Source organism: Dromiciops gliroides, chromosome 2, assembly GCF_019393635.1.
Source record: "Dromiciops gliroides isolate mDroGli1 chromosome 2, mDroGli1.pri, whole genome shotgun sequence".
NCBI lineage: Eukaryota > Metazoa > Chordata > Mammalia > Microbiotheria > Microbiotheriidae > Dromiciops > Dromiciops gliroides.
In genome coordinates, this window is record NC_057862.1 from 287,087,915 (window position 1) to 287,105,695 (window position 17,781).

The 17,781-nt window shown below is 41.1% G+C and overlaps 1 protein-coding gene across 2 annotated transcripts in view; it reads left to right on the forward strand.

Moving 5' to 3' along the window:
• The first annotated feature begins 17,593 nt into the window (after positions 1-17,593).
• The window catches only part of AHNAK2 (AHNAK nucleoprotein 2), a 141,848-nt gene continuing 141,660 nt past the window's right edge, over positions 17,594-17,781 (forward strand). For both annotated transcript variants that reach the window (XM_043982332.1, XM_043982331.1), the window contains exon 1: positions 17,594-17,701. In XM_043982332.1, the coding sequence (XP_043838267.1) occupies positions 17,647-17,701 (55 nt within the window). In that variant the 5' untranslated portion in view covers positions 17,594-17,646. The remainder of the gene's footprint in view (positions 17,702-17,781) is intronic.

Genomic DNA, 17,781 nt, shown 5'->3' on the forward strand with positions numbered 1-17,781 from the left:
GACTTTACTTTTATTGGTATTAAATTTTTTTTCTTTTTCTTTTCTTTCTTATTTTCTTTCTTTTTTTTTTTTGCGGGGCAATGGGGGTTAAGTGACTTGCCCAGGGTCACACAGCTAGTAAGTGTCAAGTGTCTGAGGCCGGATTTGAACTCAGGTACTCCTGAATCCAGGGCTGGTGCTTTATCCATTGTGCCACCTAGCTGCCCCTGGTATTAAATTAATCTTACTATATTCAACACATCATTCTGGTCTGTTGAGTTGCTTCCTCATTCTCATCCAATATAGGACCTATCCCTCCTGGTCTTGCAAATTTGATGAATATGACATCTATGCCTTTATCCAAGCAATTGATAAAAATGTTGAACAACACAGGGATCCTGTGTAGAACCCTGCAACACTCAATTACAGATTTCCTTCCTGCTTGACTTTAAGCTATCAAATGTTGCTCTTTGGCAGCTAGGTGGCACAGTGGATAGAGTGCTGGGCCTGGAATCTGGAAGACCTGAGTTCAAATGCCACCTCAGACTCTTACTATCTATGTAACCCTGGGCAAGTCACTTAACCTGTTTGCCTCAATTTCCTCATCTGTAAAATGTGGATAATAAGAGCACCTACCTCATAGAGTTGTGAAGATCAAATGAAGTAATATTTGTAAAGCGCTTAGCCCAAGGCTTAACACATAGTAGGTGCTATATACATGTTTATCCTACCTTCCCTTCTTTGGGTCTGATCATTCAGTTGCTTCAGACTCCACCCTAGTATACTGTCATCTGGCCCACATCTCTCCATCTCGTCTAGAAGAATAGCAAGAGATTCTGTCAGGTGTTTTGTTGATAACTAAGTAATAGAAATATACCAGTCTAGTAACCCTGTTAGAAAAAGGAAATGAAGTTAGTCTGGCACAACCTGTTCTTGATGAAAACATACAGGCTCTTAGTAAACACCATTCTTTTATCTAACTGCTGACAAATCATAGTTTTAATAATACGTTCCAGGATCTTGCCAGAAACCAAAGTCAAGTTTACTGGTTTATAGTTAACAGAGTCCACACTTTCTGAAAATCAGGACAACATTTGGCCTTGTCTGTCTGTAGTAGTGGATTGCCATAATCTTTTTTTCATTTGTTTCCTTTTTTGTCTTCTTTTATTCTGAACTTACTTAACATCAAATAAAATGAGCATTATTCTATACATATGATAACAGAAAAAGGATAGTATGTGAAACTGCAGGTCTCTATTATGAACAGCTCGTTTTTCTTTTAAAAATATGTGATAGGGGGCTGCTAGGTGGCGCAGTAGATAAGGTACTGGCCCTGGATTCAGGAGGACCTGAGTTCAAATTCGACCTCAGAGACTTGACACTTACTAGCCGTGTGACCCTGGGCAAGTCACTTAACCCTCATTGCCCCACAATAAGCAAACAAACAAAACAAATAAACAAACAAAAAATACATGATAAATTCAACATGTATCCTTCAAAGCAGACTTCCTTATCTGTGATACTTTCTGGCCTTCCTTCTGTTCTCTACTGTGTTTTGTGTTTTTTTTTTTTTAAAGATGCTTCAATGTTCTCCTTTTCTTTCTTTCCTTATGTTCTCCCTCCTCATTTCTGCCTAACTGTCTTTCCTGGCTTCCTTTAAGTCCAGTCTAAATCCCACCTTCTATAGGAAGCCTTCCCCAAACCCTGTTAATTCCAATGCCTTCCCTCAGTTAATTATCTCATCAGTATATGTAATTCCTAAATTCTAGTGCCTTTCCTCTGTTATTATCTCCATTTTATCGTGTCTATAGCTTGTTTGTATAGTTGTTTGCATGTTGTCTCCCTCATTAGATTGTGAGCTCCTCGAGGGAGCTTGTGTCTCTTTTTGTGTCCCCAGTGCTTGACACAGGGCAACTACTTGATTAATGTTTATTGATTGATTGACCTCACCTTATCATAGTCTTCTGGCCATAACTATTACTCATTACAGAATAATAAGAACAACTGCAGACAAACATTTCCCATAAAGGCCTTTCTCTCCTGCCTCTGGACAGGAGAGATTCACAGAGTAATTGAGGGTGCAAAGGGACTAACAGAGTAATAATAATAAAAAAAAAAATCTCTCACGCTCTAATAGCCCTTTACAGTTTCTAAAGCCTTTGGAACTATGTGGGCAAATTTTCCCTTCCTGGGACATGACCCTGTCCTGGGGGAACATCTCCCACCTTACACCAAATTTCAGCCTCACTGAGACCAGCTCTTGAGCCAAAAGGATCTTGGGCTGCCAGCTCACAGACCCTGCAGAGAAGCTGACTCTGCCAAGACACTTCTGGGAAAATAGCCTTCTAGATAACAGGATTTGTGAGAGTCATTTCTTGGCTCTGGCTCAAAGCCATCGGTGCATAGAATTTAACTCATCCATTTAGGGTATGAGAAAGACCCTGGATATAGCCAGGACTCTAGGGACCAGATAAGGGTGTTAAGCTATTTGGAAAGAAATGATAACAGAAATAAATCTGAGGGGGGTGGGCTGGGGTGGGATTGGATGGGGAAAGGGAAGATTGAAAGAGAAGATGCTGAGACTGGTCTTCTGTGGCTAATTATCTCAATTTTGAGCCTTAGTTTTCTCAGCTATAAAATGGGGGAATAATCAGATTTGCCCTACCTTGCTCCCAGGGTCAAAATAAATGAAAATGACACAGATTCTGACCTTGAAGAGCTTATATTGGACATTTTCCAAAACAAAATGTCTTTTTTTCCCCCTAATGTATGTCGTTTCTGTTGGATGGCTAGCTCACTGAATTAGTCCATCAGCACATAAATCTTGGATTGGCATTGTAGATGGACAATGATTTGGGCTCAGAACTGAATAGGAGAAAGAGGGGTAGGGCTGTATTGTATTTGGTAAGCTGGATAGTACTTTCAATGATCCCAAGCAGCGTCCTGACACAGAACTCCATCTTTTTTTCTTAATTCCCATCTTCTCACTAATGATGGTAAGGATCTGTTTATAAACCATGGGACAACATAACCTGCAAAGAGTCTGAATTTCTTTTATTTCTTTTTAAAAATTTTTATTTTATTTATTTATTTATTTATTTTTGGTGAGGCAATTGGGGTTAAGTGACTTGCCCAGGGTCACACAGCTAGTAAGTGTTAAGTGTCTGAGGCTGGATTTGAACTCAGGTACTCCTGAATCCAGGGCCAGTGCTTTATCCACTGCGCCATCTAGCTGCCCCTTGAATTTCTTTAAAAAAAATAATAAACATTTTTATTTATAGTTTGGAGTTCCAAATTTTATCCCTCTTTCCCTCCTTTCCCTCCTCCTTCCCTGAGGAGGTAAGTAATCGGATATGGGTTATACATATGCAATGATGTAAAGCATTATCATATTAGTTATTTTGTACAAGAAAACTTGAATAAAAGAAAAAAATGAAAGAAAGAGAAAAATAGCCTGCTTCAGTCTGTGTTCAATCAATATCTTTCTTTGGAGGTGGATAGCATGCTTCATCATTAGTCCCTTGGGATTGTCTTGGATCATTTAGATTGTCAGAATCTAAATTTCAAAGGGGCAATGGAGTGACACCCAGAAGGGTACACATGTCATCCATGATGATTTCAGGGCAAGAAGGGGCAAAATTGATCTTGTACATAAAATGTACAATCAGCAAAAGAGCTGGGATGGTTATGTACCAGGTGTTCAAGAAATGTTAAGGCCTAGAGGAAACCTTTAACTTAAGCACTAAATTAAGGGACTTGAGATTCCTTGAAGAAGTATTGAAGGTTTGGAGAAAGTCACTATGGCCAAAGAATGCATCACCTTGTTCTGACCCGTCAGTGATAGGCTGTGGTCAAGAAATTCTCTTGATCTAGAGGGATGGAACCTCTTGAGAGAGACCTACCTATCAGTGCACATCCAATGACTGTGGGTCAAAAAATAGGGGGCCTTCCCTCCCCCCAGAAAATAGGGGGCCAAACTGAAAGCAAAGAAATTTATTAGCATTCTGAAGAAGGCTACTCTCAGTGAATAGGGGCTTCAGCTTCCTACTGTACAGAAATGTTTTTTTATAACCTTTCAGGTCTGCTTAGAATATGCTGTCAATCAGCAGCATTCTGGGTCAATTTAAGCTAAAGATGTAAATCATTTCACAGGAGACAAAGAGAAAGAGGTGGGGCAGCTAGGTGGCACAGTGGATGGAGCACCGACCCTGGAGTCAGGAGTACCTGAGTTTAAATCCGGTCTCAGACACTTAACACTTACTAGCTGTGTGACCCTGGGCAAGTCACTTAACCCCAATTGCCTTACAAAAAACAAAGAGAAAGAGGGGGACTTGCCAGGGGAGAGAAGGGAATATTTGGGATGCAATTGGTAGGATTTGTTTAAAAGATAAAAAAAATTCTTTATTCAAGGGCAGGAGACAAAGGGAAATGGCCAAATATTTTTATAATTATGAAAGAGATTCTTTTAGAGAAAACATCTTATCCAAGGACAACATGTAGTTGTTATAACAGTGGATGAAACCATCTCCTTTACCATGTTCTTGAGTAGTTTGTTATATTTCGTTTCTTCTTCAATTGGGGTTTGGGGACTTTCTACTATTAGGCCATCAGGTGGTTCAGGGATTTCTACATGATTAGTCCATCAAGATGTCAAGAAATAATTGTGGTTCCTATTTTTCCCTTCACACTCTCTTAAGTCAGAAGATGGAGGGACCGAACCCGAAATCTTTCCAGCTTGTTAGAATTTGCAAAAGCTCGAACTCCATTTGCATAGACTTTGAGAACTTAGAGTTACCTTCTTTTTTTTTTAAGGTTTTTTTTTTTTGGTGGGACAATGGGGGTTAAGTGACTTGCCCAAGGTCACACAGCTAGTAAGTGTCAAGTGAGTTACCTTCTAATCATAAAGATCTGATTTTAATGCCTCACCCTTTGTGAAGAAACCTTAGGGCACTTAACTCTTGTGGACCTGGGTATGTGAAGGCAGTGAGTAAGCGGAAGGAGAAAGTGGGGAACAGCTTGGGACATTGGAAGACAGTAGAAAAAGGGAGACAATTATTAGACATCAAGCATAGTAGGTCACTGAGTACAGGCAATCAAACAAGCTCAGGGGTCAGGAAGGTTCAAGGGACTTGAGGCTTCAGGTAGGGAGCAGTCATCAGAGCAGTTTCAAAAATAGTTGAATGTGAGTTCTTTGGGCCCATGTACAACCCCCAGGGATCATCTGGCTGCTGCCAATTCTTGACTCTATGTCCTGTAGGTTCATGAACTTATATCAATGGAACTTTAGGAATTGTTCGGTGGAGTCTTAAATTTTTTCAGATGAAGAAACTGAGGCAGGGTGATTAGTCTGTGGTAATGGGAGAGAGGAAGAAAGGGTTGTAGTAGAAATGACCATTAGAATTCAAAATCTCCAACCCTTTATTTTAGCTCCTGGTTTCAACATGTTTCTCCACCTTTGATATATTTGTCTCCTTCAACCTTTTGCTCCCATTTAATGGGTACCTCCTGTTTAATTTCCAGTTCTTTGCCACTGCAAAAATTGTTGCAATAAATATTTCTTAATAACATCACAGTTATTTGTTAAAAAACTTGTTTTATTGTTTTCTGTCTAGGGGAGGGGGAGGGAAGGGAGGGAAGGAGAAAAATTTGGAACTAGAAATCTTATGAAAACAAATGTTGAAAACTATCTTTACATGTAATTGGAAAATAATAAAAGACTTTAATGATTTAAAAAACTTGTCAATACAATCAGATTCTAAGCTCATTAAAGACAAGTTCTGAGTGTATTTATATTTTTATCATTAAGATCTTGTATATGGTGAATTTTTTTTTTTTTTTTGGTGAGGCAATTGGGGTTAAGTGACTTGCCCAGGGTCACAGAGCTAGTAAGTGTCAAGCATCTGAGGCCAGATTTGAACTCAGGTACTCCTGAATCCAGGGCCAGTGCTCTATCCACTGTGCCACCTAGCTGCCCCAGAGTTTAGCCTTTTATTTATTTATTTATTTATTTATTTTTTTCAGGGCAATGAAGGTTAAGTGACTTGCCCAGGGTCACACAGCTAATAAGTGTCAAGAGTCTGAAGCCAGATTTGAACTCAGGTCCTCCTGAATCTAAGGCCGGTGCTTTATCCACTGTGCCACGTAGCTGCCCCTGTGAACTTTTAATAATTGTTGAATCAAATTGAATTGAATATATGTGGGTATGTGCCATATAATATACATACAACTGATCCATGTGTGGAATGGATATAGATTTCTTTTCTGGGATCTAGAAAGCTCCCCTCAAAGGGAAACTTTGATTTACACCTTTGTGGAGATTAGGAGGAAGTTCTTGGTTGTACTACCAGTAGTCTAGCAGAGGAGGGGAGGCAGGATGCTGCTCAGTGGCCATGGGTGGTATCTCTTTTACTCTTCTACCTTCAAGAGGGATATTGGGCTAGACTTAAATCTATCCTTGATGCATCAAATATTTGTAGTCTAAAGCAAAGCTTCTTAAATTGTGGGTTGTGACCCCACATGTGGGGGTCATGAAAAATTTGGCAATAAATGTTTGATTTGTTTACTGATTTTATATACCTATATATCTGGGGTCACATAAAAATTTATTGGGTAAAAAGGGGTCACGAGTGGAAAAAGTTTAAGAAGCCCTGGTCCAGAGGTGTGATTCTTTTGGGGTTCAGGGTAAAAGATGCTTTCCCTTACTCTTGGCAATTTAGCTCCCTCCCACCAAGTGCTGGTCACATGGAAAATAATCATGAATATCTAATCAACCTCTTTATAAGGTAAGAAATTGAGAATTAATATGGATTGGAGTTGATAGAAGACATGAGTTCTTGTTCAGAGAGCTAGCTCACCAGGAGGTACAGCAACATGCTGTAACCTAGCTTCCCCACATGTCTTTGACTCCAAGGAGATGTTATCTACCATTAAAAAGATTTCCTTTTCTCTTGCCCCTATTTCTTTCCAATTCCCTCTCTATTTTGCTTAGAAGTCTCTCTAAATCCAAAGAAAATTATCCTCCCTATAGCAGACTCAGAGGTCTCTCATCGAATCAGGAATGATGTTTCCATATATGCAACAGGCAGCACCACAGGGCCGTCCCCACCCCAAGTTAGGTACCAAGGTATAGAGACCAAGGCCTGGAAAAGACCTCAGTACAAGATTCGGTTTGCTCATGCTTCCTGGGAAGAAAACAGCAAAAGTGCTGTGAGTTTCTGTACCATAACAACCTGAACACAACACTGATTCATCAGGGGTTTTTGCCACGAGTGGAAACCCCCCCGGGGGTGGTGGTGGTGGTGGTGAACCAGGTCCCCATTGGAGCAACTTTGAGGAAACAGAGCTTTCAAGTGTTTGGGGCTTGTGTGGAAAGTTGGGGCTCAGTCTGCAGAAGATCAAGCAGTTGGGAAGACTTGCTAGACAACCAGGCTGGACAAGTTCCTTGGGTGTGTTGATGTTATTTACTCCTGTCATTTCTAATGTCTCACGAAGTTTTATACAATATGTTCTTGAGTTAAAGGTGAATCAATTGCTCAATCAACAAACATTGTGCCAAGCACTGTGGTAGGCAGTAGGATGCAAATACAGTGAATGAAACAAACCTTTGTCTCATGGCATTTATAGTCTAACAGGGGGATACAACAAGGACTTAGGGAATATTAGAATAAATATAGTATATTTAGAAAAAATGTATTAGAATAAATATAGAACAAATTATTAGAATAAGGTAAAAAAATATAAAGAGAATACTTTTGAATGAAAAAGCGGTCAAGCAGAGGGTAGTTGGAATGGGATGTCATCAGCTGTTGAGGGAATCAGGAAGGATTCCATTTAGAAGCTGGACCAGCATTCTGTGGGGTGATGATGAGAAGGCAATGCATTCTGTTTGTGCTTTTTTTTTGGATTTTCTTTTCTTTTTCAGGGCAATGAGGGTTAAATGACTTGCCCAGGGTCACACAGCTAGTAAGTGTCAAGTGTCTGAGACTGGATTTGAACTCAGGTCCTCCTGAATGCAAGGCTGGTGCTTTATCCACTGTGCTATCTAGCTGCCCCCGAGGCAATGCATTCTGGATATGGGGGACAGCTAGTGCCAAGGGGTGGAGAAGGGAGATGGGCTAATATCCTGCTCTGGGCACTGTCGAAGCCCTTTCCTTTTCTCTCTCTATTCTTCTTTCCCTTCTCTTCATTTCTGTCTTTCTGGAAGTCTTCTTCAAGGAAATTCCTCCATCTCTGGCTAGATATTTCACTACTCTGACTATAGGAACGTAGGTGAGGTCTTGACCTTCACCTTCTTGTTCTACTTTTTTGACTTTGATCTCAGATGACCTATAGCATTTTCTTCAGCTCCTTGACTAATTTTAATTTGTTTTCTTCCAGGTCCACAAGAAGTCTTACTACCAGAACTGTGTCGGCACCTTCCATCTTATTGTAAGGAGGGTCTGACACATGCACAGAGTACCTGGGATGGCATCTGTAGAGGCTGGGGATCCTGCTTCTGGGAGAGCTGTGATGATGTGCCTTGGAGAGATTGTGGATAATGTGTTGACATTCTGTAACCAGTTCTCCTCTGCCAACCACATGGTTAGAAAGAGCATTTTTTGATTGGCTGTCGAGTCAAACCTGGGACATCTTTAAAAAGTCAGCCTCAGCCTAGTCTCTTCTCCTCTTAATTTGACTCCTTTGCTCACAGTGTCCAATGAGAGGCAATGCTTCAAGGGAAGAGGCCTTGAATTGTCTCACCTCTGAGGCCAGGTGGCCCTGTGAAAGTTGAAAACAGGCCTGGCTTCTTTTCTTGGTGTTTGTTCTTTTCCACTTGAGGTGAAAGGAGAATGGCATCCCAGTGTTTGGCTTTTGTAGCCAACTCATCATCAATGCCCAAGGAGCAAGCAGTGATATTTGGCCATGACCTTCAGGACCCAATAGTGGAGATGAGGACTTTGTCTGAAAATGATGCCACATTTAGACATAAATCTGGTGAGACCAATGCTAAGAAGGAACTTAGCTAAGTTTTCACTCATTCCCCTCAGGGATCAAGGTAGGACAGGGGAGAGTGTGCCCCAAGGTGTTTGTTCTTGCTAAAATCTTTGAAGTAAATGTTGTTGTGATTCAATCATGGCTCCCCTTTCTCACCTTCCACCACCACCTCTTGTTTTCCAGTGCCCTTTTACGTGTTTGTCTTCTCTCATTAGAATGTAAGCTCTAGAACCAGGAGAACATTGTACACAGTAACAGTAACATTGTGTGATGAACAATGGTGATAGACTTGGCTCCTCTCAGCAGTGCAATGATCCAAAACAACTTCAGAGAACTCATGATAGAAAATGTTCTAAACATCCAGAAAAAAGAACTGTGGATTATGAATGCAGATTGAACCATAATGTTTCTACTTTTGGGCCATTTTCCCCTTCTTTTTAAAAAAGTTTTTCCCTTGCACTCTGATTCTTCATTCAAATATGACTAATGCAGAATTTTTTTTAAAAAAGAATGTAAGGGGCAGCTAGATGGTGCAGTGGATAAAGCACTGCCCCTGGATTCAGGAGGACCTGAGTTCAAATCTGGCCTCAGACACTTAACACTTACTAGCTGTGTGACCCTGGGCAAGTCACTTAACCCCAATCAATTGATTCACAAAAAACAAAAACAAAACAAAAAACCCAAAAAGAATGTAAGCTCTTTGCAGGTGGAAATTGCCTTTCTGGTTTGTATTTTTATTCCCTGATGTCTACCACAGTGCCTGGCACAAAGTAAGCACTTAATAAACACTCTATCACTATCATCAATCAATCAATCAATCAATCTATCTATCTATCTGTCAATCCATCTATCTACCTACCTATTTACATATATTTATGTTTGTCTATCTATCCATCTATCTATCTATCTATCTATCTATCTATCTATCTATCTATCTATCTATCTATCTATCTACCTACCTACCTATCTATCTGTCTATCTGTTTATCTATCTTCCACCTGCCACCAGCTGGAGTAAATTCACAGTCTTGCTTTTGTTTGTTTTTGTTGGGAAAAAAGTAGACCTATTTCTATAGGAATTGTACTAAAAAATATTTATTGATTTTGGCCAATGCTTTTAACTCCCTCGAGAGGGTATCATGTCTCAGGGACTGTACTTCACAACTTGGAAGATGCTGGTCTAGGACATTTATGAGTGGATTAACCAATCAGATCTTGGCTCAGTTTCAATCCTTCTAGAAAAACTCTTCCACTTCATTACATCACTGAATTTGTGCTTCAGCAACATTGAAGGGAAAGAAGTCAAAATAAGAGAAAAAAGAAGCATCAGAGACATTCGTCTTCAAGTAGTTCTACAGATAGCAGAACATTCAGCTAGAAGAAAATAGGAAAGAAACCAAGATCCAAATTGCCATCTTGTTCTAGAGAGCATCAGCCTCGTTCACATTCTTTCTGGGCTTCCTCTCCCAAAGCCAGGCAGACCACATCTGCTCCTCAGGGGTTTAGTGCATCCTAAGGGGTTTCAGGATGTCCCTTTTCTAAATTGAGGGGCTCAGCCCCCCCACTAGCTGTGTTCCCCTTAAATTAGGTACCAATGACTATCTAGCACTCCAGTTCTACTTAACCATTTAACTTCATTTAGCTTTTACAAAGCAGCAAGGTGGCGAAGTGGATAGAGACCTGGGCTAAGAATCAAGAAGATATCTTCCTGAATTTAAATACAGCCTCAGACCCTTACTAGCAGTCTGATCCTGGGCAAATTACTTCACTCTGTTTGCCTCAGTTTTCTCGTCTGTAAAATGAGCTGGAGAAGGAAATGGCAAACCACTCTGGTATCTCTGTCAAGAAAACCCAAAATAAGGTCATGAAGAATTGTACCCTACTTTATTTAGTTCAAGTCCTAACTCTTTTGTTTATTCCTTTGTGACCTTGGGCTGGTCAGTTAACTTCTCTGGGCCTCAGTTTCCGTAAGTGTAAAATGAGGCAGTTGTAACTAGGAAGGTCTTTGGTTTTAAATCTATGATCCCATGATAATGAGTAACAGTTATTGTTTTATTTTACCATATGTTTAAGATTTACTTCTGCTGACATGAAACTGTAATGATCTTAATCCAATGAGCTAAAAAATTATTTGTATGGATTATTTTATAAAAAGTTGTTGTTGCTCAGTCATGTCTTATTCTTCATGACCCCATTTAGGGTATTCTTTTTTTTTTTTGGAATGGGCAACGAGGGTTAAGTGACTTGCCCAGGGTCACACAGCTAGTTAAGTGTCAAGTGTCTGAGGCTAGATTTGAACTCAGGTCCTCCTGAATCCAAGGTTGGTGCTTTATCCACTGCGCCACCTAGCTGCCCCCTTAGGGTATTCTTGATAATGATACTGAACTACTTTGCCATTTCCTTCTCCTGCTAATTTTACAGTTGAGGAAACAGAGGTAAACAAGGGTAAGGGACTTGTCCAGGGTGACACAGCTAGTAAGTATCTGAGGTCAGATTTGAACTTGGGAAGATGAGTCTTCCTGACTTCAGGCCCATCACTCTATCTACTATATCACCTAGCTGCCCATGAGAAGTCGGGGGAAGTCCCATAGATATAAGAATATTTATATAGCAACATGCTTTGTTGCAGCAAAGAACTAGACATAAGTGTCCCTCAACTGAGAAATGGCTGAATAAAATCATGGTATATGGATATAATGTGATTTTATTTTATGATAAGAAATGAGGAATAGGATAGATTCAGAAAAATATGGAGACTTGTATGAAGTGATGCAAAGTGAAGTCAGTAGAATTAGGAGAACAATTTATGAGAAGCCTACAACAATAATGTGAGAGAAACAACTGTTACCTCAGAATTCTGCCCAAAGTAGGGACTAATCAGGACTCCAAAAGACTGAGGAAGCTATTCCTTGGCAGAGAGATGATGGATTAGAGGTGCATAACCAGACATGCATTTTCCGATATGGCTAATGTGTTGATTTGTTTTGCCTGGCTCTATATATTTGTTACAAGGGAGTGCTTCTTCTAGCAGTGGGGAAGGTACATTGATAGGTAATTGACAGATAAGGAAAAAAAGTTATAATAATTTATTCATCAAAATTAATTTAAATGTAAATGACTACTAAACAAGTTTAGGTACTTGTATTATGTTCAACATTAATTTAAAAATATTTATTTTATTTTATTTTTAATTTATGGACTAAAACATTTCCATAACATAGTATAATAAAAAAGATGACTTTACATGAAACTGCAAATCAATTATGTACGACTTGCTATTCCTTTTAAATATATAATAAAGTTATCATGTAAATTTCTTTTTTTTCTTCCCTCTCCCCCAACCCCACCCTAGAGATGGCTACCCTTAGACATAAATAGGTATTGTGAGAATTAGAGCGCTACCAACCTGTTGAGAAAGATACTGCAGGGAAGCCTTTCCGGGGTTTCGAAGGTCAGATTGGCATCAGGAAGTCGTGTCTGCCACCTGTTAGTTGTGTCAATCAGTGCTACCAACCAATTAGTTTGGAGCTGTGTGTGTGGACAGCCCTGCTTCTGGTTTGACAGGGGGCTTCTGGAAGAAACCAGGGGAAGCGAGAGGTCTTTTTGGTTCTGGACTTGGGCTTGGTGGGAGGTTGGAGGCTGGCTCTTAGAGATAGTTAGACGAAGGCTGTTTTATCTCTCTCTCTCTCTCTCTCTCTTCATTAACTTCTAATGCACTTTAATAAATACTTAAAAGGCTAAACTCTTGCTAAAGCTTCTAATTTAAGGCGACCACTCATTAGATTCTAGACAACACAGCTAGAATTTTAGACCTTACAGTATGTATGTATAAAATTATTCTATATATAGTTCTATTTATCAGTTCTTTCTCTGGATGCAGATAGCATCTTCCTTCATACGTTCTTTATTGTTAATGTGGGTATTTATAATAATCAAAATGACTTATTCTCTCAAAGTCATTCTTAAAATAATATTGCTGTTACTGTATAGAATGTTCTCTTGGTTCTGTTCAATTCACTCTTCATTATTTCATGCAAGTCTTTCTATGTTTTTCTAAGATCATTGAGCTCATCATTTCTGTTTTTTTTTTGTTTTTGTTTTTGTTTTGCGGGGCAATGGGGGTTAAGTGACTTGCCCAGGGTCACACAGCTAGTAAGTGTCAAGCATCTGAGGCGGGATTTGAACTCAGGTACTCCTGAATCCAGGGCCAGTGCTCTATCCACTGCGCCACCTAGCTGCCCCTGAGCTCATCATTTCTTATAGCACAGTAGTATTCCATCACAATTATATACCATACTTGTTCAGACATTCCCCAGTTAATGGGCATCCCTGTACCGCCACAATGAGCTGCTATAAACATTTTAAACATATAGATTCTTTTCCTTTTTCCCTAACCATATTTGGAATTAGAACTAGTAGTAGCATTAAGTTTTCAATAAAATATTTATTTTTTAAAGTGGGAGACAGTATTTTTTTAATTAAAAAAGGAGGTACAATTGCTCATTAAGTTTGGAAGTCATTGCCCTAGACTAAAGAAAAGTGGTTTTGTCCACAAAATGGTGGATGGACAAAAAGGCAACCAGATCTCTAAGAATCAGAGAGAACTTGGCAATGACCCTAGGATGCTGGGGTGATTGGTGTTGGGTGGTATGCATGTCAGTTGGGGAATGAGCATCTGATTGACAGCACTTGGTCCTTACTTTGAATGGAATCAGGTGCTTCTCACCAGTGCCCCCTGGTGACTAAAAATATATATCAACTTTCTAGCTCCAAGAGGGCTTCACAGTTCATCCTTTTGGAGTTAAGGGACCACCTTTCTACTTTACTCTTTCTTAAACTTCCCTGATCCCTGAATCCAAATCCAAGGTCTGATGCCCCTATGACCTTCCTGTCTCCTTGGATTTTAAAGCTTAGCAATTCCAGTTTTTAATTACCTTCCACCTTCTTCTGCTGTTACCAGAGCTGGATGCCTGTTTTGGGCATCTTCTCTTTCCCTTCTTCCTGGCTTGGTTCCCTGATCTCAGAGACTTACACTGATTTTTTTTTTTTGCAGGGTAATGATGGTTAAGTGACTTGCCCACAGTCACTTAAGTGTCAAGCGTCTGAGGCAGGATTTGAACTCAGGTCCTCCTGAATCCAGGGCTAGTGCTTTATCCACTGCACCACCTATGTGCCCCTGAATTTAATCTTTTAATGTCTTTCCCCTTCCTTGGCCATTTCTGATGTCTTTGGGTGCCTTTTCCTGGTACCAACTTTTTCCTTTCTACCCCTCATCTCTCTACATTCCAGACCATAAGAATGAATTTCTAGGGTATATTCACAAGAGAAAGAATATATGCATTGCAAAGTAACACTAGAGAAAGGTGATTATAAATGCAGATCAAGGAGTACTACCTCTATTCTAAAATGAGGTCCTAAACTTTCTAAGTCTATTCTATAACTAGAAACTTGTAGTACTTATCGTACTTATAGTTATTCTATAACTAGAAACTTACAGCTAAGTACCCTTAGCTTATCTCACCGCATCTCTTGCCATCAGGGGATAAAGAAACACAAACAGGTAAAGAAAAAGTTCTTATCACTTTACAATCAGATTAATTCAGTCAGACCCAAGTCTGACAGAGGTTCAAGTTTATAATTTTTTTAGGTGGGGCAATGAGGGTTAAGTGACTTGCCCAGGGTCACACAGCTAGTAAGTCTCAAGTATCTGAGGTCAGATTTGAACTCAGGTCCTCCTGAATACAGGGCCAGTGCTCTATCCACTGCGCCACCTAACTGCCCCCTTACCCCAGCATTTTTTTGCAAATTGTTCCTAGGAGTTTCCTTTGGGGCAATTGAGTGGGGTTGTTCAAATGACCCAGAGCATCTTTCCCCCATATCTTGTGTAAATCAGGGAAAGGGTGGGGAAAGCTCTTGCTGGCATCTTGCTGTAGTATCACAGTAGAGAGAAAGCAATCCTTATTGGATGGTACGGGCTAAATTTTCAGTGTGAGCATTTATGTCTCAGAAATAAGCACATGCTACAAATCACAGCTTGATTTATTGTTATGTCAATTGTCTAGACATAGGAAAGTGATGGAGAAAAAGATTTAACTTTAGGATTCATAACTGGAAGAGACCTTTAAGATTTCTCTCTGTCAGATGGATCTGAGTCTACTATTGCTTTTCCTCTAAAATATCAAATTTATAAAATCATAGATTTAGGGCTGCCTCTCTCAGACTTCTCTGAGGTTATCTTAGTCCATTCCCCTCCATTGCCCCCAGTGATGCAGACAAGAAAAAAAGACTGAGAGCTATTAAGTGACTTGCCCAGTCATACAGCTAATTGAGTGCTGGAGCTAGGATTTTAAACCACTATCCATCGTAACAAATATGATGCCTGATACAATTACATATGTATCAAAAATATAGATTTCACGCAGATTTTTGGATGAAAATGAGCTTATATTCCATTAGCATTTATTAAGTACTTACAATGAACAGAGCATTCTGCTTCATACTGGACCTTATGGAACTCAGTCTAGTGGGAGGATAAGACACAGTGAGAGCTATAATATGCAATGCGAGTGGATAGGTGAGGTCCTCTCTTTTGATCCAAAATCCCTCCACCCTCCTTTATTCCAGGGTATCCCAGGGTCTCCTGTTCTTTGTAACAACTGGTCTGGTTCTATCCATAGATGTCAAGCTCCAAAGTATTCCTTGGTCAAATGATCTGGGAAACACTAGTGTAGATAATGCTATACACCTGGGTGGGTTGAACTCACTTGGAATGTTGGGTTTTCATCTTTCAGTTTTCAACCAGTCATCTGTGTCTTAGGTTTTAGGCTCACTGGAGGCCAGGATGAAGTTAGCTATAGGAGACCAGCTTCCCTCAGACTCTGGGGCATCAACACCCCTTCTGTGAACTGGTAAAGAGTTTGGCTTTATGGGTCACATTTAGTGCTTTCTGCAGGAGAGAGGCCAGGTGTTCACCAATGTCTATGAAATAAAAGATGCTGACTGGGATTCAAGGATTGCATGCACAAGCTGGCTCTGGTTTACTTGCCCAGCTTTCTCTCACAGTGCTCCCTTTTGAATACTTTATATTCTATACAAACAGGAGTCTGCATTCTCATTTTTAACCCACCCTCTCTGTGCCTTTGTTAGTGGTCCCTAGCACCTGAAATGGATTCTTTTTAAAAATAATTAATTAATTAATTTATTGAAATGGACTCTTTTAAGATCTGTTGCAGTCCTGCTTTTCTTTTAGGGCTTAATTCACATTTCAGTACCCTGCTTTTCTTTTTCTTTCTTTCTTTCTCTCTCTTTTTTTTTAAATTAAAAAAAATTTTGGAGGTAATTGGGGTTAAGTGACTTGGCCAGGGTCACACAGCTAGTAAGTGCCAAGTGCTGAGGTCAAATTTGAACTCAGGTCCTCCTGAATCCAGGGCTGGTGCTTTATCCACTGCACCACCTAGCTGCCCCCTGTCAGTGCCCTGCTTTTCCAGAGAGCTTTCCACCTCTAGATTCTGGGTGTTTTTTCTGTCTGTCCCTCACTCCTCGAATACATCTCCACCTCCTGCTTCCCTGACTTCCTTCAAGTCCCAGCTAAAATTCTACCTTCTGCAATAAACTTTTCCTGAGCCCCCTTAATTCTAGTGCCTTCCCTTGATTATCTCCAATTTATCTTATACATATATAGCTTGTTTGTACAGAGCTATTTGAGTGTTCTTGTCCCCATTTCCCTTTTGAAAGAAGGGACAGTGTTTGGCCTTTCTTTGTCTCCCCAGGGATTATCGTAGAAGGTATTTTAATGAATATTTATTGATTGACTGGGCAAAGGGGTATTTTCCCTCTTAAATTTCTCACTGTCCTTTGCCTCTATTTCCCCTTTGCCCTTATCCAATTCTCCTTTCTTCCTTGAAATCCAGGTCTTGGTTCTTTCTATCTTTGCATCTCCAGTTCCCAGCATAGGGTCTCACACACACCCTCTTAATACCTACTTATTTGTTTAATAGAAAGGAATCAGAAGGGGCTAAGAGGTTATTGAGTCCAGGTTCTCATTGAAAGTGGGGGGAAATGGAGACCCAGATTCGTTAAAACTTCTGTGGGCCTCTTCTCTCTTCAGGAGAGCCTAGAATTGAGGCATCCTCTGGGGAAGGCCTTGGTAGAGGGCTCAGGGTCTGACTAGCCTCCATGCCCTGTAGACCCTGTACGATGTCCTTATAATGTGGTGCATGTGATTGACGTGGACGGGTCACCTGTAGGAAGGGTCCTTGCTCGGGCGTCCTTTTCATCTTCCAGCAGACCCCCTCCACCCCAAGGCTGTGTCCACTCGGCTCTGACACTTGGGGTCCCGCCCACTCAGCATGCACCACCACCCCCTCCTGTGGGCGGGTCACACACAGGCAGGAACCAATGGGGTGAATGAGTCCGAGCTGGGCCCACACCTCGGACCTCAGCACCACCCGGCGCCCCCCAGTCTGTCCTACCCTGCTCCGCAGTGGCCCGGGCGGGGCTACCCTGGTCTGGCCCCGCCCCGCCCAGGCGGGCCTAGGGAGCCGAGGGGTGGGCATCTGGGGCCGGGCTAGAGACCCGGCCGCCAGAGCTCTGCAGTCAGTGCGGGGCCGGCCGCAGTCCGCCCGCTCGCCGGCTCGCGGACCCCGCCAAGGCAGACCGGAGCGGAGCCGATCGGGGCCCGCAGCCACCCGCCAAGATGTGCGACTGCTTCCACCTGGTGCTTCCCAACTGGCCCGGATCCCCTGCCAGTGGTGCGCTTTCTCTTTCCTAGCTTTGCTTTCCTCTGGGGGGTCCGGCCAGGGGGGTCGGGGGGGGGGTTAGCATTTGTATG